The sequence below is a fragment of the Periplaneta americana genome, chromosome 15 (assembly GCF_040183065.1).
Source record: "Periplaneta americana isolate PAMFEO1 chromosome 15, P.americana_PAMFEO1_priV1, whole genome shotgun sequence".
NCBI lineage: Eukaryota > Metazoa > Arthropoda > Insecta > Blattodea > Blattidae > Periplaneta > Periplaneta americana.
In genome coordinates, this window is record NC_091131.1 from 161,876,167 (window position 1) to 161,900,895 (window position 24,729).

General features: G+C 35.7%; 1 protein-coding gene across 4 annotated transcripts in view; it reads right to left on the reverse strand.

Annotated features, from left to right (window-relative positions):
• Window positions 1-24,729, reverse strand: part of wry (weary) — a 1,511,805-nt gene that overhangs the window by 135,719 nt on the left and 1,351,357 nt on the right. For all 4 annotated transcript variants that reach the window (XM_069848455.1, XM_069848453.1, XM_069848454.1 and 1 more), the window contains one exon: window positions 22,531-22,755. In XM_069848455.1, coding sequence (XP_069704556.1) covers window positions 22,531-22,755 — 225 coding nt within the window. The remainder of the gene's footprint in view (window positions 1-22,530; window positions 22,756-24,729) is intronic.

The following is a 24,729-nucleotide window of genomic DNA, read 5'->3' on the forward strand; positions in this document are numbered from 1 at the left end:
GATAAATGCAATCGAGACGAAAACCATGGTTATAGGAAGAAAACTAAAGAAGGTAAACTTGCGAATTAAACAAGTGGATCGCTTCCAATACTTGTGTGTACTGTAAACAGTAACATGAGCTGCTGCCAGCAAGTCAAAAGGAGGATGGCAATGAAAAAGGAAGCCTTTAATAGAAAAAGGAGCATCTTCTGCGGATCTCCGAAAAAAGGACTAAGAAAGAGACTAGTGAAGTGTTTTATATGGAGTGTGACATTGCATGGGCATTACGACGAAATGATGAGAAACGAAAAGAAATATTACTCAGACTTAATTTAAATTTTACATGTTAATATTTTTACAGCCCTTATAAATGTGTTTGTGGCAAAGGTAATACAACTTACAGTTGGAATATATGTGTTCTGATTTTTTAATTTCGTATTATAATACATTCACATTTTCCCAAAAGTTTTAGAAATGTCACTTGTACCACATTTTTTCTGAGTCCTTCAATTCATATCTAATTTTGAGGGCATAGGTAAGTGTCATATCCTGTATGTCTAGCAAATCTCTTTAATAATTTATATCAGTGCACTAGAATTTTATTTTCTTGAGTTGTATAACGCACAGCTGTTACTATCATACAGAGAAATTTGTACATAGGTGGCAACATTATACAGTATGGAGTATATAGGTAAACATATAACAGAGTCAAAAATAAAATACGAGTAGATTGACAATTTAAATAAATAAGGGATGTAAATACTTTCTTTATGAACGTACGATGAACAAAGAGGAATGGAATATTGACGGAAATTTCGTACCGACATTACAATGACATTTCTTGGATCTGTAATGAAGAAAATGATTTTCCGATACGAATATTGAAAATGGGATTATTCAAAGCAGAAAATATGAGCATGTTAAACTCAATTCTAAGGAGAGGAAGTAATTCACATAGAAAGTTTTACCCACGTTGCGTTTTAGAGACGGTGCATGACCATGAAAAAAAATAAAGGAATTAAATATTTCCTATGATAATTCATATTTAATTATTATGTGAAGATATACATGGCTCAACAAAATAAAAATAAATAAAAATGTATAAACTAAGAAAGACATTTAGTGAAAACAGTTGAGAATTTCTGGCCACATTCCCTCATTATAGGGACACAGGACACAATATTATTAGATTTTTAAGTGCAATCCATAAAGAAAAGTAAGCTCTGCATAATAATTACTATTTAAGGAATCTGCAGGTTCATTGCCGCCCTCACATAAGCCGATATCGATACTTATGCTGTGGAAGATTGATCCAGTCTCTATCAACATATCCTACCTCTCTGAAATCCATTTTAATATTATCCTCCCATCTACGTCTCGGCCTTCCCAAAGGTCTTTTTTCCTCCGGCCTCTACACACATTAATTCAGGGGAAGTATGAAGAACACATGAATAATATGTGAACAGAGATATATTATATATGAATGTTCCTAGGTTAAAAGTCAATGAACATAGAATATATAAGGATGATAAAAGACTAGGGTTCGGATTCTTATAATTTCATCTACTTTGTTCTTTGCTTACAAATTAAAAATTCTTGTATATGTTTGCGAATAATGATCATAGGACATTCTTTTAAAGAACCTAAAGAAACCTAAATGATGCTTCAGTACGTCATCAAGAATAATAGCTTTTAATACAACGTGCTTCTTTCTTGATCTCTTCCTTTAATTTCGGAGGAAAACATTAAAACAACGAACTTAATGTCATCCACTTAAAACTCCTGAATTTACTTCACTCGTGTAATATTTGTAGATATTGTAACAAGGAGGTATTATCAATTTTGTTATTCTTCGATTGTTACAAAATAGGCTACGTATTCCTTGCTTCTTATTGTTGTATGGTTTTCAGCGACCGTGTTTTAAACGGTTGGTTTCATCGCAGTCTGTTGAAAGTGTTAGAATTGTGTTTATTTTCGAGCTGCTTTCCGCAAATATTGAATAATTTAAGATGCCTAAAGGACGTGAAAAGAATCATAATTAATTCAGCAGTAGATTGCAGATGATAGGAACTTCGCTAAAGATGGTAAAGTAGTGTGTAGGCCAGACGTCTCAATAGGGCCTTCTCGGAGCACTTCCTCCTCTCTCTCTCTCTTTTTTAATGTAAGAGTGGAACAAGATGCGGGAGCAGTTCGTGTATCTCCGGATGACGTCATTGACCGCGACGTTTGAATAGACATCTCCAACCACTACGATGTAACGGTCAGTCTTTGTGTTCATCTCCGAGGAAGGAACGTCCTTATTACCGCAAATATATGAAGAAATAAAAGATTTCATTGAGAAAGTTAAATTGTGGGACTCGCAAGTTTCGTGGGTAACTGTTACCACTTCATTAATCTAAAATTTTTACCTAAATTGAATCAATACCAGTGTAACAAATAATTACGTAACATGTCTGGTTCTTCATGCTTCAGATTTCTTCGTTTTACTCATTGATATATTCGAAAATAACATTATTATTATTATTATTATTATTATTATTATTATTATTATTATTATAGTGAAGTACTGGAGACCTTGAGAAAAGAATTTAAGACCAGATTTAAAATTTGAATATTTTTAATTTAAAATAATTGTTTGTGAATTACTAAGATGTTTTGGTTATTTTTAATTACTGAAATCATTATGATCCATATTATTTAACTATTATTGTAATGAATATGTTAATATTGGCGTAACATAATAATACGTATTTTAACAACCAACACGTTTAATAATTTCATTATTATTGTTATTTAATTCAATTTAATTGTATTATGAACTTAAAAGAAAAGAGAGATACCGATACAAAAAAATTACTAGAAATGAAGTCCGAAGACAGGTCTCAACCTCTCAAATGATAACAACAAGGCATCACTTATGAGGCAACTAGGCCAGAGATAATGGATAGGGTAGCCAGTTCATTATTATTATTATTATTATTATTATTGTTATTATTATTGTAAATTACTTAAGAAATTCCTTTCGAAAACAACCGTCTATTGTGACAGTACAACACAAAAGTGCAGCTGTGTAGCATTTCTCACGCGATAGCTACAACTTAGCTCGCTCATGCTTGTAACAGGAATCAACGATCGGCTATCTTCTGGTATTGCGCTTATCTATTCAGCTGGCTACGCTATCTACACTTGCTCTCTGTAACAACTTCTATGCGTTGACCTTGAGACGCCTGGTCTAGGCAATCGTGCCAAAAGCAAGAAATTTTGCAGTATTTTACATTAAGGAAATGGAGTAGAATGAAATATTTCTTACGGTATTTTATCTACACTTATACAAGATCCTTAATTGAAATTAGGCTGTGTAAATCTTAAAAATGTAAGGGGAAAATATATTCCTTTACTTTTACAAGAATGACGGATTTAGTGCTATGCAGTGATAGTAATATGAATACTTTAATTCGATTAAAATAAAATTATCAACTTCTTATATGGATAATTATTTTATATCATATGCTAATATTTTTAAAGCTCTGACTGATAAACCGGAAATCTCGGGTTTTGATTTCCTCTGTAATGTCAGAAAAATAACAGACATAGTTTGAGTTCGAAGTTATAGGTTTACATTAATTAACTTTGATTGCGTACAGATCAGATGAGAGCAAAGCCGCATTTGCAACAACACAAATATTATCCCCTGCTCATTTAGTATATGTTGCTAGGAGGGAGAAGAAGAGCAAAATTCAGGCACAGATGTCTTTTGTCGTGGACAAATAATACAGAGGGATTTATATAGAACTGACACAATTCTTTCTTTAATTATTCCGTTGAAAATTCATTCAATGACCCAATTTTAGCACCAAGTTAAGCAGAATGTTCTGGAGTTTCGATTCCTTGTCACTAGATGCGCAGATGTTTATGTTTTATTCCTATTGTTGGCAGCACTGACCCAACTTTAGCACCAAATTAAGCAGAATGTTCTGGAGTTTCGATTCCTTGTCACTAGATGCGCAGATGTTTATGTTTATTCCTATTGTTGGCAGCACTAGATGCGCAGATGTTTATGTTTTATTCCCATTGTTGGCAGCTGTTTTCGACATTTTGTGTCGACGTGAAAATGCAGTACACATTAAATCAACGACTCTTTATGTGAATTCACAGAACTCACGCCATTGGACCATCGAAAATCCACATGTCATCCATGAAGCACCTATGCACCCGGTTAAAATCGGAGTTTGGAACGCAATATCCTCACAGAGAATAGTGGGGCCAATTGTTTTTAACCAGACTGTGAACACTGCAGAGTACCGACTGATTTTCATGGAGTTTGTTGAGCAACTGGACGATGTAGAGCTGAGTCAAGGATATTTTCAGCAAGATGGCGCTACATTCCATACATCAAATGAATCCATGGAACTAATTGCAAGTTTCTTTGACGACCGAATAATTTCCAGGAACCTGTGGCCACCGAGATCTCCGGATTTAACAACGCCGGACTTCTTAAAAGGGTTACTTAAAAGACAGGGTTTACGCCACACGTCTCCAGACATTGGACGATCTGAAGCACAACATCACACAGGAGATTCAAGCTATTGACAACAGAGTCCTCCAACGAGTGGCCAGTAACATGGAACGACGTGTTGAGTTGTGCCTTATGCAGGATGGAGGACATTTTCAACATTTGCTATAGAGGTAAATAATCTCCCAAAATTCCTCTACATTTTAGGTATAATAAGTTGTCGCTAACAATTCGTTTTGAAACAATTAATGAAAGAAATGTGTCAGTTCTATATAAATCACTCTGTATAACCAGACAATTTCAAGGTTGTTCTAAAAAACAAGACTTTCAAATCATTTTGGAGGATGTCATTGACAGACGTTTGCCAGATGAATGAACTGTTGGATAAAATTACTTGAATTCTATGTATAAAAATAAAAAAGAAGAATTAATGGAAGATAATATATGGCGACCTTAACATATGCTTATCTGTTATTAAAATAACTGATGGCTGTGGCTGCTCCATTGCAAATGTTATGGAAAAGTTGAACTCGACAGAACAGGGAAGACCTCAACTCATTTCATGTAAAACTTTTGAAAGAACACACCAGTACTATGACGTGCACAGTTCCACATAACTACAGTGACTGTACACATAACTTACGAGTACTGCCACCTGGACCGGTATGAGATATTTGTTGCTTCTAGTATTGCAGACAGTGGTAAAATTTCAAGCCAGGTGAGCTGCTCCAACCCCTGTATCCCCATATGCGGCGTAACAGGGTTCGTATCATGAAGATGAAAAGGCGTTAACTGGGACGCGTTGTCCTAGCTCACACACGGAGTTTTCAGGTTCCAATCACTTGCAACAATGGATTTATTATAGCTAAGTTAGGTGATGGAAATTCTAAAATTGAAGATACGAGTTTTAGGCACTGAGAAAGGAAACTAGGAAGGAAAATATTAATTTACATAAAATAACGTAACTGTACCAGAAAGTAAAGCCACAGTCTACTATATACAGTCGCGAAGCTTGAGGTGATTTTTTGCAAATCTCGCGATAAAGCGTTCCAAGCGGTTAGCAACTAGAAACAATAGACTGTCCACTGTCGACTTTGGATTTAGAGTCGACTGTGTCGTATTTCCATCGAGTGCTAGGTCGTTGATGCTTGTGAAGAAAAATCCTAACATCTATTTCTTATTTTACTTCTAGATGCAAAAAGTGGTTAATAAACAGCAGGAGGGAAGATCTAATGACAAAGAATGAAGCATATTTTTATAATAATATAATGTTTTGCTCTCTTCATTTCGAAAACACACAATTCATGAATGAAAACAAAAATAAATTAATCTGGAATGGAGTTCGAACTTTATTTGATGTTTCAAATAAACCTGTTCTCTTATTACCTGCAGCTGAGATACAAAAGCTTTGCACTAATTCTACGTCTGTATCAGCTGATCCTTGAATAATTGTACATTTTCAGTCAACTTAAGCCTACTTTTTTTTTTTTTCAAAGGATATGTTTTTAATTATAGTTGTTAATTTTGTTGCTATTTTTATTTGTTATTTTACTAGAGACGTAGAAAAAGTAAGTCTGTTACAATAAAATTTATTGATCACGTTTCATTTCCAATTCTGGTGTGATTATTATTGCTTAACCTCATCCCACTTTGTTAACTACATAAGCCTACACTACAAGTACCGGTACACGTAAGTTACTCCCATTAATTCATATTTCCATTATTATTGTTATTATATTATTGTTGTAAAGGGAAATGCAAATTAATATTTATTGGTTTCATAGTTCATTATCGCTATAATCTTGACTGAGTGAAGCGATTATAGTAAATTTCAGTTCGTTTTGCACAAACAAAAATAATATTAACCTATTTCTTGCAGGTATCTTCGAGTTTATGGAGGAATTTAATATACTTCATTAAAATAATAAATGAACTGTATCCATTTAATATTTCAATAATGGAAGGAAGGTGTTAATTTTTCCAAAAGAACCCGACAACGAAAGTGTAACATATTTTGTCGTCTGCTAGGAGAGATCTGTGATGATGAGGCGATAGTAGCGATCCTAGTGGTGGGCAACTACCCATGTTTGCATTTTTACTACATATTGAGCTTCGCGACTGTATATAGTAGACTGTGGTAAAGCCATATACTGTACTTCTACAACTGAAATAAAATAATTTGAGATAATTAAAAAGACATAGTTTTACTAGAAAGTTAATCTTATATGCCATCGGTAGATACCTTGGGATACATACCGTATCAAAGACCTATATGAAATTAAGTTTGACCTTCCTGCAAGCATTTTGAATTAGCTGTCATAATTAATCGGCTAGAGAGACAGACTAAGAAATGAAGCTGTGTTGGAAAGAGTGGGCGAAGAAAGCATGATGCTGAAAGAGATCAGGAAGAAAAAAAGGAATTGGTAGGATTACTGACTGAAAAGAAAATGGCCACTGAAGGATACACTGCAACGAATGGTGAACGGGAGGAGAGCTTGAGGCAGAAGAAGATATCAGGTGGTAGACGACATTAAAATATGTAAATATAATTTTTTATCATTTTTGACGTTTTCATTTTTATAGTAGTTTCGAAAGTATATTCATAAACCCATAGTTTTTGTTTGAAACGGCGCCAACAAAATTGTACTTTGGCATCTTAGAGGCATGTTAAAGTCACAATATGTTTTAAACGGGCAGCAGTCAATAACATACACCGTTTTAAAAATACAGTAAAATCTCTCATAACCGACAACCAAATAACCGGAATATCAAAACAACGGCACTTTTGGTTGGGCCAAAAAATGTTTAAATCTGCCACATTGCCACAGTCTAGGTCGGCAGTTTTGCTACATTAGAAAGTTCGCACAAACTTTGGTTTTCAGTAAATATTCGAACCTAAAATTAGCGTAGGGTATTATTTGAGTTGTGTGATGTGTTTTAATAAAGAAAATCCCCACAGTTTTTGTATGATGTGTTTTAATAAAGAATATCCACACAATTCTTATGTTCATTTAATTATGTTCGTTGCCATATTAGTAACTTCGCACGAACTTTCGTTTTCAGTAAATATTCTAACCTAAAATTAGTGTATTAGTTGTGTTATGTGATGTGTTTTAATTAGGAAAACACATACAGTTTTTATGTTTATTCAGTTATGAGCAAGTGATAGCGAATTAAGCTTTACATGGCTGCAGTTTCAACATCTGGCTCCATGAAATACGAACTTTGTTTTTGTATAGCCTATTCAATTATCCGGGAAAATCTCGCATCCGGAACTTGCCTGTTCCCTCTGGTGCCGGATAAGAGGGATTCTACTATATTCAATTTACAGTGGTGATTGGATGGGAAAAGCTGAAAACAAAATAAATATTACAAAAAGACGGCTGTTTCTGAAGAAAGAAGGAACAAACAAAGAAATGAAATAATCAATTTTGCAATGTGTATCCTATTCCACTTTGAGTGTACAGATGACAGAGTTGGATACATCAAAGTATCTAGTAGTATCAATGAATCTGTTCCTCCACCTTGTCCATTCAGCAGGAAAAGTGCCAATAAAACAGAAATAAGTGCAAGATCTAGAAAAAACTTAGCAGCACATCCCGAGCGAGCATACAGCATTTTATGAAGAACTCTTCAGCTGGCCTACAGACAGTACTGGAACGCACCATGACTGGAAAACAGCACATTCCAAGTGAAAAGGCTGATTTCTTTTCATCATTTATGATATTTTCCTTTTTTTCAATATATAATTATTATACATTCTGTTTGTTGATTGTGTGTGATTTCCAGTACAGTAATTCAAGAATAACGCGAAAATATCTAAAAAAATATCTATATCTTATTTGATTTTATTTGTTATAAAATAGATTTTTTAAGGGCGGCTTTTTCTCATATTTTAAATCTCAATAAAACCTTAAGTATCCGCATAATGCGTATACAGTAAAACCTCTCATTTACGGACATCGAAGGGACGTAACAATCTGTCCGCATCTGGGAGGTGTCCTTAATTGGGAGGGAGACTCCCCAATCTAACAGTAAATTTATATGTATCCCTTCACGCTTTAAATGAAATGTATTACTGTAGTTTAATTCTAAATACAGTATACTGTACTACAGTAAATTCTTTGCAACTTTGAACTACAGTAGATAAGACCGAAAAAGGAAAATACAGTACTGTGCCATGCAATTTTATTCTAGGTCTACAGTTATGCAGTACTGTAATTTACAGTTTTCAACTTAACCTTTACGTTCAGGTGCCATGTCTCTCGAAACAGAAAAAAACTGATTGAAGTAAAGGGAATAATCCTATTAACCCTATCATGTGTCGAATACAATTTCACGATCGCGAAAACCTTGGACCCATCAGACAGGTTAGATTTTATGATTTTGTTTATCGACCCGCTCCCATCTAACAAGGGATTAGCTGGCTGTCTTCTTTCATGTTAAGGAATTTCTGTACAGTTCTCAAACTAAATTTTCCATTTTTGTAACACATTAGGTCTTGAAATCCAAGTTCTGTCCGCAGTCAGGAGGTAAAGCAAGCTTTAGGACTGTGAAACAGCTGTCCGTGTACGTGTCTGAGTGTCCGTAAACGAGAGTTTAATTTATCATTATTTCTGTATTATTTCAGTTGCGAAATAAAAATCTGTCCGTATATGAGGAGTGTCCGTAAGGAGAGGTTTCACTGTAATTACTTTAAAAACCAGAAACTGTAACCTAGACTGTCAGCCCACATATCTGGAATTATATATTCCCGGATAGTTTTCCTCTAACATATGTTTTTTTTTTCAATTTCCCACAAATTTACTTTTCGTGACTTACGCCCTTTTAAAAAAAGGCGATTTATATACGGATATAAAGAGGAAGGCAGAACATAGGAAATATTGGAGAATGTTGGAATTTCAGTGAAAGATTTGCTGTTGGACAGAAAACTATGAATTAATGAATGAATTTATTGCGGTTGCAGGGAATGTAGAGATCGGATTTTTCGAGGCGTTGAGAACTCGTTTTAATATGTACAGACATTGCAGGAGATGATACTGTCTTTGAAAAGACTTTACAGTGTAGCTTAGTTCTAGAGTTTTTCTTAAAAGACGGCTGTATGTTCATGGTGTGCCATACAAGAAAAATGGTATAAACTTAAAAACGATACATCACAGGAAATAAAACATCATACCATAAGAAAAAAACTCTTCGTCAGAATTGAACCCTATTTTACTGCATAAGAGACGAACGTTCTATCCACTAGAGTCTAGACCACAGACGGCGTTGTGAAGATCATCCGAGTGACGAACATTCAATTAACCCTCGATGAACGATTATTATTGATTGTGAGGCCACATACCCGCCTTCCTTTGAAACGACGGATGAACCGCTTGTTAAAACTTTGATTTTGTCCCGAACAAGAGTCCGGCTAGTTTTTATATGGTCGAATGTACAATAATATAATATCATGTCTTGTACTTTTTAGTAGTCTTCTTTACTTTTAGGCACCTCGGAAACTCTTAGTGCAACAACATGAGGGGCAAATTTGCAAAAAAGAATTTGTCCATAAAAAAACTGATCATAACTTTGTTTTCCCATTAGAAGGATCATTTGTACATTTTAGTACACTCATACCGATTAAAAAAAAAGTCTGTACCATGTACGCTATAACACAATGTAAAATTTGATATGTTTTTCAAAAACAATTATGTCCACAAACTGAATACAGTAGAACTCCACAAATAGACACAGCAATGGTCCGTATGCGAGACGAGGTACGAACTCTGTCTTTCTACGGAGTACTGCGGACATTGGTAAACATAAGGGCTGTACAATGTTTTTTATGGCGAGCGGACCGAAACATAAATAATTAACGTATATAATTTTAAATAATACATTGTAGTATATGCAAAATATATAACAAAACAAATCTGTGATTAAGTATAATACATACGTGATACATCTGAAACATAAAACAAACTTCTGGAGGAAAAGCTCTCTAAATGTATCTACATACAGGGCTTTTATTTCAAAACATCCCACTCTAAATAACCAGTTATTCAATTGAATTCAATTTAAACAAAAAACACGCAAATTTAGATATCAAGGGGGAAGTCTAAACAAGGCTTAATTGCATTTTAGATTTCACCTCCCACCCCCAGCTACTCCCACTTTGAAATTTCAAATGGCACCCCTATATTTTTATACAGGGACATCATTTTATTTTTACTTCAATTTTTATTGTACCTGAGTTTTTGAATGTACTTCACTCCCACCCCTTCTACTAATGAAGTACCAACTGTCCCCCACACAGTAAACAGCACTGAGTTAGTGAGTATAGTACGTTCCAGAAATATGTACGCGTTTTCCAGTGACGAAAGAGCTTTCAATATTGACTCATATTTTCGCACAGGTACTGTCCATTTGCCTACGTTGCATCCCGATTTCCCCCACCTGCTTCTGTTCGCCCCTCTGTAAAAGCTGGGCTGTCTTAGATCTTTTCTGAAAACATTAATTTCTGTTAGGAATTGAACGTTTACGTAATATTATACACTGTTTAAAATAACTTAAATAGAAGGGCCTCGTTAAGTAATTAACTGTCACGTGATTTCCCCCCTTTCTACGATCCTGCTGCATAACCACTTGGACGGACAGTAGATAGCATGTCTGAGTAATTTTATCTGTGCGGGTCGGGCAGAAGTGAAGATTGAATTTACAGTACGTAAGGTATTCTTTTATAGAGCAGGTACAGAATTATTTCAACATGAGTTACTAGTACGAAGGACGAATCTGGCAATGGGAATTAGATGCAATAGTCTATAGTGCTATAATATGCACAAAAGAACTGAAGCCTGTATCGAAATGAACGGCCACCATTTTAAAAAATGTGTTTAAATATTCATATTAGGCCTATGATTATTTTTCAATTTAACTTCTTTCTCTATATTGTATGGTAATGTGCTGTAGACAGTATAATATACACTGCATAATGAATACCTTCGCATGGATAACTCAGTTCGTGAGTAAAAACACTAATCGTTAATACTGTACTGTATTTTGATTAAACAAAAACCTAATGAAAATTATCGAATTCAAAATCGCGATATTTCCTAGTTTACGTAAATGGATGAACTACTTTTCCTCCCTCCTATACCTAGTAGAGTGATTTGTTTGTGTTTTACGCCAGTATCATCAAACTATAGTCGTGGAAGGGGATAGCAAATTGTGTTTCCGGTTCTCTAAAGGTATAGCCAGGTTAATATTAAAAATGTTAGTAAAAATAAAATGATGTTCCTGTACTTAAATATGAAAGAGCATTTACTTGTTCATACACCTCATTCGTTTTCGCATCTTTTCTATCGTCGCCTGGCAACCTAGATTATTGTTATTGTTGGTTAGAGCTGAAGAGAATAAAGCTACAAACCTTATTGAGCATTTCATGTAATAGTTGTGTTTGTGTATTAAAATATTTTAAAATGGTATATACCCTTCAAGAGAGAACATAAATCATCCCTATTGATTAAATTTAGGAAATTACACAAAATAAGCTGTGTTTTCATCCTACAATCAACTGATAATAACAAAGCTTATTGTAATCACTACAGACAGACTGGTATTTAGATGAATTTTGTTTTATCCCATGCACTGTTCTGACCGAAATGTCAAATTCTTGAGGGATGGCTCTGATTGATTAACCTTTTTTAAACCGTTCCAATATTTGTAACTTCTGCTTCAACATAAGTACACATTTTTGTTCCCTGCCTTGCTGCCAACGTGTACCAGTATCTGCACACTACTGCACTGGTTCAACTGGTTAGCCCTGTGCAGCACGGGACAGGATGCGTTGACTTACCTCGTATCGTGAAGTATACGAGAGTGAGCGTCTATTTGTGGAGTTGCACTGTACAATCAAACTCGACTATGTCACTTCCAGTGAATCACAGCCGGGTCACCATGGAAACCAACGTTCCAGAATGCATTGCATTGCACCACAGTCTAGTATATACAGTAGCGAAGCTCAATACGTAGTAAATATGCAAATATTAGATAGCTGCTCACCACTAGGATCGCTAATATCGCCTCATTACAGGCAATGCAAAATAGTACCGTCACAATCTATTGTTTCTAGCACCCTCAAAACTCAAGCTTCGTGACTGTATATGGTAGACTGTGATTGCACGAGCTCCATTAGAGCTGACTCTGTGTTATGATGAGGTGGTATTTAAACCAATATTCAAGTAAAATGTAATAAAACGTAATTGAAGACACCTCCGGAAATAGGATGTAGCATCAAATTATTGAGAGGTGAGACTGGTGGGAAAAGTAATTTTGAAGCATTAATTTATATAAAAATTATTGTATTCAATGCCTGAATAAATTTGTATCCTTGATTAGTCGAATGGTTTTGCTAGTAAATGTGACCCGTTGCGCGAAAAAGGGACCTAAAATCGTGAAAGGAAATTTTATAGGAGAACAAAATAACGAATTTGCGGTATAAAAACTGCATTTCTATTTTTTGACATCTTGTGCTACCTGTAGGCTTTTTTACCTACTAAACTAGGACGTAGTTTTACAAAGTGGTTCTTAAATACTTAAATCTTTCTTATAGTTGCTAAGAAAACAAATGAAAACTTTAATTGCATTTTTCTCGAAAAGTGCATAATGTAATATCAACATCCATTAAGTAATATATTAAAAACTATACCACCTAGAACCATGAATTAAAAAAAATGTTCAGTACTTCATCCTCTTTTTGAAACCACAAAAAAAAAAAAAAAATGAAAAATGAAAAATCCGACTTTAGGTCCCAGTTCCTGCAACTAGTCACGAATATAGATCTAATGAAATATGCCTCTGATATTATTTTCTTTTCTCCTGAAACATGAATTATAATTTTGTTGGTTACATCCTTAATGCAGGGAGGCCTTCAATTCTCATGGAATCTGATAGCCACTGAGTGTAGGGGATGCTAATCAAGGGACCAGAAAGAAATGTGAGCATTTGAGAGGAAGAGAAGCTAATAAAATAAGGAAGTATTGAGTATCTATTGAACATAGAAGTTGAGAAGACAAAAGATGCGAGGAACATTCTAGTCAATGACTGCTGAGAAGATGATGGTGGTTTCCACATTTAAAAAACGCTTATAGAGGCATATTTGGTCAATACAGTTTTCTTGATATGAAATTTCGTTTGTTTCTTTTTGTGAATCTCCTTTGGCTTAGATCAAGTTGGTTTCAAAGCTACCCATAAAATCACTGCAATAAACTTTTTGGCGTGTATCTCTACTCAAAAGTCATTATGTCCAGCATTGTGACAAACAATACCAACAATGTCGAGTCTGTTCAAACAAAAATAACTCTCTGTCCAAGCTTTTATATCAGACGTGGGCATTTAAAGTGATGCGCCGTTCTACTCTGATTGCTGCAACACGCATCACCTGTTAACGTAATACTCAGCGGTGGATCGCGTGAAGTATTGAAACACGGAACGTTAAGTAATTAACCCTTCGTCACTCGCGTTAAATTTCGTAACACCAGTACTCACCTGGATTACAATGGTAATCCACATTTGTTTTTGTTTACAGACATGGTTTAAGCATTGCAAATAGATTTAAATGTTAAGAAATATATTGTTTTCAGTTATTACAGTAATGAGAATGGATATGTTACGCATAACGGAACGTATTAAATATAAATATTAATAATGAAATATATTATAGTACACAAATTGCATTCAAGTGACATGTTTGCATAATATTTCCACACTGGACGTGTCTTTGAGTCATAATTTATTGTTGCACCATAGTTATGAGTTAGTTCACTATCATCATAATTATGTAGGATATCTAGCATTGTTGCTCACTCGCTGTTTGAAGGTCACCTGAACTCTTGATGTAATATCTCCCGCAGGAAACGCAAGTTCACTACTGCTGACCTTTCTTACGTCATATTTGATAACGAAATACCGTAGTTTCCCCTAACTATGGTCCACATTTGTCACATTTTTCTTTGTATATTCAATACTATTCATCCAGATTAAGTGAAATTTTGGCTCCAGACTCTTGTAAGTGTATATTAAATAAATATTGACATATGTGTTTGAAATTATTTAATTACAAGTGTTAAAAAAATAATAAGCATTGGTACCTAGTTGTATTCTGAGTTGCCCAACTATGGTCCACTCATATATCCATGCTTGAAAACATGAATGGGCTATAACTGGATCTGTAATTATTCGTAAATCAATAAATTGAGTTTCTAATTTAAGGGTAGAAACATAATCTAGCACAGAAATATTAAAAATAAATGAAAAGTACAAGGATTCTTTTTATTAGTACACATTGCATAAACACACAATAAACAAGTGAAATCTGAAAGTCATTTTCCTGCAATAATGAACAACTACACTCACCGGCCAAAATACCGGGCCACCTAAAGTTTCTCAATTTTTTTTTTTATGTGGTGAGAATCAGAAAACCCATTGTGAAATGAAGAAAACATTGCTTCCCAGAAAAAAACTCTTTTTTATCACTTGCGCTATTATTTTCAACGCCAAACAATGGATATAATTAAAAGGTGTAAAAACTTACAAATTGTTTCAATTTTCTTCCAAATATTCAACTGATTTTGTGGCCACCCAGATGTTACTATTAGCCTCCCCTCAGTAATTGCCGCTTCTTACTATACATGAAACAACAGCTCCATTGTTCTTCACTTCCAAAACTTTCCATGACCACAATTCTTCCTCATAAGTAACTACCGGTACCATATAACTATGTGCCTTTAGCATTATTTTAACAGATTTAATCTTCTTTTCCACATCTGACTCACTGTCTGTAAATACGGAGAGTACACCGGAAACATCATAATCTGTATCCAATTCAATTTCATCGCTCTCATAGTCACTTACAGGGACGGTTGTGATCCTTCTACCCTGAAGTTTTCGTTTTACCGGACCATTATTCGTGCTAGCATCATTGATGCTGGAACAGCCTGTTTCTTTATTTACTGGATTATAATGTTAAAGGGTGTTTTAGAATATATTGAGATACCGTATTTGCAGAAGTAAATAATCAAATTGTTCACATTTCATTAAAACAAATATTTCAAAATGAAATACAACTATGGTCCACGAAAAATTGTGGTACATAGTTGAGGACTGACTTCTAGCCTTGAGGTTAAACATTTTTCACGCAGAGTCCTTAACCTCTGTCAGTGTAATTATTACGTGAAAGTAAACACTATATAGCCAGGTTTAATTGTACAAAACATCATATATTTATAACGTACCAATTCTACAGAGGAGAGCTTAATAAAACAGAAAATCACAAACTGAATGATTTCGTGTCTTCACACATTCAATAGAACGATGTACACTGACCTTGTTAAGCATCCATATCATTGCCACGTGTAATAGTAGATAGAAGCATCTATGGAGAACATAATTCCATCACAGTGGCGCCTTAAATGGCAAACACCGAACTCTTGGGGGACTAAGTAGTACATAATGCATTTTGGACCATAGTTGGGTGCCTGGACCATAGTTATGGGAAATTACGGTACCTCTCTCAGGGGTGTAGCAATGAAAAAATTCAGGGATGTAACAACCATTCTCACTTCACTTGTAATATTTTACAGAAGTTTTTGTGTATTGTAGAAAGGATATTGATGCACTTTCATTTTTGTGTTAGCAGTTCACACTTTACACACGTGAGTCTAATCTATATCTGATTCAATTATCTCAGTAGACCTGTGCATTTCTTCCACACAGTTCAAACAAATTACATCTGAATGAGTAGGACAAATTCTCTTCTAATCTACATCTGATTCAATTATCTGAGTAGAGCTACGCATTTCTTCTACACAGTTCAAACAAATTACATCTGAATGAGTAGGAAAAATTCTCTTCAAGCACTGGAAACAAGATTGTCTTGTGCTCTTGTTTCTTGTTCTACCACACATGTAGCACCTACCAATACCTTCTGGCCGTGTTCCTTCTTCTTGACTTGTTTGTGGAATGCCTAAAAGTTGCTCTCCTTTTCTCTTTATTTCTCTTGGAATTATCTGTTGGGTGATACGCTCGAAAATTAGTGGCTTCATTAGGTCCAGAGCAAGGGTTTTTAAGAAGTTTTTCTGTAGAATTTTGTTTGTTTGCAGAATAAACAACAAGAGCATTGACACCTGCTATGTTTAGTAAGTCAAAGAAAATAGTCAGAGGCCAGCGGCGTGAATTTCTGCTTACAATCATAGGCTGAGCATAACTGGTCCAGGACATCCACAGCACATTTAGTTCTATTATAGAGTGATATTATTTCAGGCTTCTGGCTTCCTCCCGTTTCCTCATGCATTGCCTTATCATAATGCATGGTTGATAATGCTAACACTGTTTTGTTTTTCTTTGGTACATACGAAATAATTGTGCAACTTTCATTGAATCCAAACAATATACTGTTAACTTGCCTGTCTTGACTAGTTGTGAAATGAGGAGGGATTTCTCTTTTGTTTTTTTCCAAGATTCCTACAAGTATAATTTTGTCATTTTCTAGAAGATCTAAACTCAGAGGTATGCTCGTGAACCAGTTATCGGTGGTCACATTTCTTCCTGTTCCTTTGATGGGATGAACCAGCCTCTTCACCACTGCATGTGCACTGTTACTTTGGTGAAATGGACCATCTGGTTGAATACCAGCATGAATTTCCAAGTTATGAGTGTAATATGTTTTCACATCCACCATAGCAACAATTTTGATCCCATATTTTGCTGGTTTAGTAGATATATACACTTTCGTTGGACATCATCCTCTGAAAGCAACCAACTGCTCGTCTATAGTTACATATTCGCTTGAAATGTAGTACCTTTGTGACTTCTGAACAAATAACTCGAACACTTCACGTACAGTAGCCAGTTTATCAATTTCTTTCCTTTCCTGGCTGTCATGAATGTTATCAAAGCGTAGACAACGTAACAAAAATGGGAATCTATTGTAGATCATACTCAGGTAAATTGACTCTATACCTGTGCCATTTTTATCCCATAGTTCTCTTACGTTCAATCTTCCCGATTTCAAAGTGCCAGCAAGATACAAAATACCCAAGAGTGCTCGAATTTCAACGTTATTTGTCAATTTGCAATCTCTGTCACGTCCGTAATTACGCTTCACTTTTTCAATATAAATATTAGTACACCTTACTATTACATTGATTGTTGTCTGACCAATAAAGCAGTCAAAACACTCTGTGTGTGTCCGCGCATTTTTGCAGCTCTTTTAAGGCCTGGTAAATGGGTCACTATATTTTCCCACGACTGAGCCATCTCACTTGTGTGTAGTATGTCATGTCTTCATATCCATCACCCATCTCTTTCAAGAATTGCCTGAATTGTCTATGTTTCAGTGATTTCGATTTTATTTTATTAATTGTTTTCACTACAAAGTTCATAACACTTTCGACGTTAGCAATTTTCGAACTTAAAACCTGTTGATGTATTATGCAGTGAAAACTCTGTAAATAGTATCAGATCTTCCCCGTGCAGTGAAATAAGATTTTAACCTGCCGACGAATCCTTTTTTTCTCACCAGCCATGCATGGTGCTCCGTCAGTTGTGACAGATATTAATTTTGACCAGTCTAGATTTCGTTTTTCTATGGATGAACAGAACGCTTTGAAAATATCGTCACCTGTGGTAGTATCCATCAAAGGGATTACGTCCAATAGATATTCATTAACAACAAGCTTCTCATCCACTCCTCGGATGAATAATACTAATTGTGCCGTATCTGTTATGTCCGTGCTCTCATCTATGGCAATGGAGTACGCCATAAACTGTCCCACTTTAACTTCCAATTGTTTTTGAATATCATTTGAAATATTCACAACTCTTCTACCTATTGTTCGACGGGAAAGTTTCAGTTTTTCAAACATATTTTTTTGTTCTGGACATATTAATCCAACAGCCACATTCAGATATTTCTTTATAAATTCTCCTTCTGTGTAACATTTTTTAGCTTTCGCGATCTCCTAAGCTATCCGATAACTCGCCTGAACAATTCTTTTCGATAAAATTTCACTACCTAAGCTTTTTTCTATGTTGGATTTGTCTCTACCCTGATATTTCTCTTTCAACTCTACTAACTGTTTTGTACGATCACAACCTGAAAAAATACAATATTATTACAGAATAAAAACCGATTACCAAACCTCGTGGAAGAAGATTGAAGAAGCAGAAGAAGAGTAAACTCCATAAAATCATATGAATGCTTAAAATTAATATACTATAAATATTGAAATTAAACACTTGCCTTTAATTTGTCTGTGTTCGTTATGACAGCTTTCATAATGTCGCTGAACGTTGCTCTTCTTGACTGCTAGTAAAATTTTGTAGCATAATAAGCACCTAACACTTTCCCCTTCTTCGCAACAAAAGAATTCATTTTCCCATTCTTTGTGGAAATAATATTTTTGGACTTTTTTACTTCAGGAGCTTCCTTAGAGAGTGACATTTTTTTAGCGAAATCCACCGCTGACTGCCAGTACCTCAAACCGGTCGGACTGGTACGGACAGCTACTCGGTATGGTAAACAGCTAGGGGTATGGAGGGAGGGAAGTCACGTGGCTACGTTCGACTCCATGCGACATGTACTACTGATGCCCACGTCTGTTTTATATTAATTTTCTACAATTACAATTTAATCTGATTTGAATAATTAGTTTTACTACAATTTGAAGAGATTGATATCCATAATTAAGTATTCAGTACACAATTGCAACATTGGAAAGATAATGAAACGCATTTTTTGTTCATATCCTAAAATTCTAGTTGAAGGACAGAGTCTCTTTTAAATATTTGCTTCTGATATACATCTTGTAGGACGTGGAAACGAACATTCGTTATTTTCAATTTGTATTAAGCATGTTTGAGGAGAAAACAACAACAACAATAATAATAATAATAATAATAATAATTAGAGCTGTACGGAGCATGGATGACGTCACTTGACCTTGCGTACGTACGGATCACATACAAAATAGTTGCGGAATTGTAAGACGTAGAGCACACAGCGGACGTACCATGTCAATTGTCTTTAGTTGTACAAGATCAGTGCATTTACAATGCCGAAAGCAAAACGTTCTTTACAGGATCGTTTGAATAAGATTGAGGACTTTGGAAATGAACATATAAAGTCACATGCCGACTCTATAACATGTGTTCTGTGTAAGACGTAAATAAGGGGAAGTAAAAGTAAGTACTTGAAACAACATTGCAATTCGAAGAAACGTATTTACCACGTAAACTTGTTCACCAAGGTAGGCAATGAACAATCGACCATCTCTACTGAAAATCAGGTTAAAGACTCGGAATTTTACAGAGATTTATGTGAAATGATAGTTAAATTTAATATACCATTTCACAAGCTCGAAAATAGATACTTGAAGGACTTTCTGGAAAAATATACACAACGAATCGTTCGCTAAGTGTTGCAGGTCTTGGTAGTTTCAGGGTTCTGGAAAGCAATTACACGTTTAGAAGCTCGCGATCTGAAAATGTCAGACGGCCTTCATTTAATAGTAGTACTTGATTGTTCTAGATGTACAGGGTAATACTGTTGGCGAAAAAGTTAAGAATAAACTTAAAGGCGTCCTACACAAGATCCCTGGTTATTCGAAATTGTGGCAAAAAAAAACTGGCACAAGAGGGAGTAAAAGACAGTAACGTTCCTTAGTTGCTGTTTGCTCCAGTAACGTCTTGTGATGTTGAGAGAAGTTTCTCTAAATACAAACTGTTGTTGAGTGATCACAGGAGAAGCTTTAATTTCGATACTTTACGCATGCACTTAGTTATAAATTGCAACAGTTGAAGTTCATTTGTTTCGCTCAACAGAAGTGACTCACCTTTATATTAATGCGAGTGTGTAGTTCGCGCAAGAAACGATGACCGAAAACCAATGATGGCGTTGCTGTATGTTTTGACGTGTGTATGTAGGCAAGCCGAGGGAGGAGAGGCGCGGACCGATGGAAGTACTGTCTCTTCCAAGAAGATGAGCAAATGAGGACATCACTATGGAAATAAAGAACGTAGCAAGAGAAAAATTCGAAGCTAATTAAACGCGGAACATATGTTTACGAATGAAATAATAATACCGTGCGATACAAGACACGTATTCACATGCAATGGAACAAACTAAAGTCGAAATGTAACTATCACAACGCAAGACTGATTTTATTGAGGTCATTTCCCTTCCGACTGTACTCTTGAATATCATTCAAGTTATCTCGTGACCTTTCCTCTCGCCCGCTCTTCCTTATCGCAGTGTTTGATTCGCATTCCTTCCGTCGGTAATCCGTACTTGCGAGACCTATACGTGTCTAGTGTGTCCCAGCCGGTACTCCACCTCTTCGATCTGGGGCCTGTTTCACAATGTTTACAAGCTTTGTAATTTGTAAACTTTGCTTGTAGACTGTAAACTTCTGTTTCACAATCTTTGTTTGTAATGTTGAACTTTACAAAGGAAATAAAATCTTTACAAATTAAATTTTGCTCACTTTACAAGCATTCTGTTTCACAATGAAGGGTAATTTTACAAACGTGTCAACTTTACTTGTAAAGTTAGCACATTTTTCTACAATAGCTCTGAGATGTGTAAAGTTTGATATTGTAACAAATTATGAATAAATACAATAAATATATATTTACTAAATTAATTTTTGAGTAACTTGGTAATATTAAGAATTAAACTAGAGCAGTTTTGATGTTATTAAGTAGTTCTAATGACTCAGACGAAGATATTGAATTTAGGCCTAATCAAACGAAGACGTATACGTAAAATTCTCCGGGTAAGAATTATTAATATCACGTTCGTATCATTGTATAAATTTAATTAAAGGTTTCGAATGAGTTCCGCGCTATACTTCAGAATACCGCGTAAATACTTATATACGAAGACTGTATTTAATAAATACTCGCACTTAATAAAAAAGTTCCCTGCACCAAAAATAAATAATTCAATAATGCAATAGCGACATTACTTACGCGGTATTCTGAAGTTGTTTCGAGTCCCGTTTCGCTGGAATCTCTCCTACAAGATATGGGATATCATATCCAACACCCAAAAGAGAAAAGTGATGCCCTAGCCCCTAACCTCAAAGCGAGAATTTTATTGTTTTGCATTGGATGCATACTAGCTGTCAGTTCCGTGGGTTAGCAGATAAGCACGGAATTTCTTAGATATCAGTGTGCAGAAGTGCCCACAGGGTAGTTGATGTTGTTAAAAGAGTTAAATTCGGGGCAGGTTTTTGATCACCAAAATGTTATTTACTATAGCACAGTTTTTTTATGCTGCTGATGGGATCACTAGTGTTTGTGAGGTTATGGATGCAACATTAATAAATACTGATGGATCAACACAAAAAATTAACCTGATTTTGTGGTTAGATATCGTAATTATTTTATTAATTGCATATTTGTACGTGGACCAAATCTGTTATTTACTTATTTGACTCAATCTTGTGCTAATTTTGCTTATTTAAGTAATACTATAGACGTATTGGTATTCTCGACCAATCACAAAAAGATGAAACTCCATTGTCGCCAATATATAAAAATCTAAATACTTTTAATTATTTTTAACAATACTTTATATTTTCTGTTGTTGAAATATGAATCAGCAAGCTTAGAATAATCTATTTTAGTACAAAATATAAACATTATGTATCGACAGTAGTAAAAATACAGCGATTTTAGCTCTGCTCCTTAGCGATTTTAGTAAACTGTCGTTGGCGATATTGTGTAACCAATAATGCGTATTTGTAAATTTCTTTAGTTGATTTTGTAAAGTTCGTCAGACTTTACAAACTAATAAAATAGCATTGTGAAACACAATTTACAAGCATTTGTAATCTTTTACTTGTTATTTGTAAATTGTTAATTTGTAATTTGTAAGGATTGTGAAACGGGCCCCTGTTGTCAACAAACAACGACGTGAACTCCATGTGCACACAACTAAAAGGTAAGGGGCTAAAAATGAATGCTCTAATAATAATAAATAATAAACATCAAACCTGGCTGGCAGAAGCAGCGGTAGCCGTCCTGTTGGTCGACGCAGATGCCGTGCACGCAAGGTGAGGACACACACTCGTCCAGGTTGTGCTGGCACTGGGGGCCGCCGAACCCAGGACCGCAGTCGCAGCGGAACTGCGTGCCGTTGCGGGCGCAAGAGCCACCGTTCTGACACGGGGACGACGCACACGGATCAGTCTCCTCCTGGCACGTCTTTCCTGCGAAGCCTGCAACCATGAGACAGTAATATATCTTACTCAACTTGCTAGGCACCAAAGCAATGTAGCGCCTGTAAAAAAAAAATTGTAGGCTGCTCTTGCAATTGCCATTCTGCTCACATATCATGTTCTACAGTGCGGTCGGCCTCGGTAGCGCAGTGGATATAGCGCCGGCCCTCTATGCTCGAGGTTGCAGGTTCGATGCCGGCCCAGATCGATGGTATTTAAGTGTGCTTGAATGTGGCAGGCTCGTGTCAATAGATTTACTGGCATGTAAAAGAACTCCCTCAATTTATATGAATGATCGTTCTTAGAAGAGTCATTTGGCGGCTACAACCTATTTTTTATTTCTCTCCGGGTAGGCTCACCTCTGTATTTTTTTTTTTATTTTGGTCGGTTATTTTACGACAGCTTAGGTTATTTAGTGTCTCAATGAGATGAAGGTGATAATACCGGTGAAATGAGTCCGGGGTCCAACACTGAAAATTACCCAGCATTTGCTCATATTGGGTTGAGGGAAAACTCCGAAAAAACCTCAACCAGGCAACTTGTCCCGACGGGAATCGAACCCGGGCCACCTGGTTTCGCGGCCAGACGCGCTAACCGTTACTCCACAGGTTCACCTCTGTATGTTTTGAACATTGCGCATAATCGAATTCGCGTTCTCCTGCCCGTGAGTGTATCCCACTTTAATGCTGAATTATTACGACAACGCTTGAGAGCCCGTTTTTTAATCTTTTCCATTGTCTTAATATGTTCTAATCTGTAATTCTTCCAACACGCAGTACCATATTCTATTACTGGACGAACTAGTGACTTATATGCAATCTCTTTGGATTTATCACAGCCTTTCCTTAGTACCCTTATCACAAAGTATAACGCTCTCCATGCTTTTCCCGCTGTGTCGGTAATGTGTTCCCCCCAGTCAAGATCGCTGCTAAATGTTATTGCTAGGTTTTGTTTTGTTATTTGAAGTGTTGTGTCAGTGAAGTTTTATAGTTTATAGTGGTAGGTAGTGCAAATTATTTGAACAAACAAACAAAACTCAGTCCGCAGAAACCAGCGGGCGTGACTGACTTATGCAGAAGACTTATGCTCCCTTTCCCAGCATGCTCCCCGTCTCCAATCACACCACCGACGCTATGCGCATGCGCACGTACTATCTTCTTGTGCTGAACTGAACACGTGTTATTGCTACAGAGTCAGGGAGTACATAGCGTTTTATATTAAGTGCACATGTCCGCAACCGTAGCCGTCATAGCTATACCAGCAGCCGCTTATTAAAGAACCCGTCTACTGCAGGGGGTAAGAGGGGCATAGCATGCGCGGCGCGATGAGTCTGAGCTGAGTTTTGCTTGTAGGATACCTAAAGAAAGAAAGCAATTGAACTAAACAATAATTAAAAGTAAAGTTACAGAATAAAACCATATGTCTTATGTTCTATTGTTGGGAAGTATGAGCGTTATTACAAACCTCCTCAGATATTATGTCGTCAACAATGGTTCATAGGTATGGTGAATTCAGAGAGTGAAACATTAATTGCAATAACAAAAACAATTAAATGAATTGGTGTTATGGTAGGAGACAACCCTCAGTACTGAGAAAACTTCTCATTTAATATAAAGAAGAATAATAGGGCCTTAAGCTGGAAAAAAGGCAGAAATCATTAAAATAGGAAATTATAGGCACTATAAGATAGTATATTTTGCTCCAGTAAGCATGAAACGTATTTATGTATACACAACCTACGATTCTAACTATAGGAACAAAATAAGCAAGTAGGTAGGCCTAAATGCTCAGCTCGATCTTTCAGCATAACCGCGGGCGTGTTCCGTCTCAAACAGCAGACTTGGAGCACAAGTCATCTGTTTACATTTTCTGCCCATTTCTGGGAATGAGGGTACGTACAAAACATTACTATTTAAACACTTTTCAGCTTAAGTTACTGATAAATAGGGATCGGATAAAAAAGCTTTTAAGCGT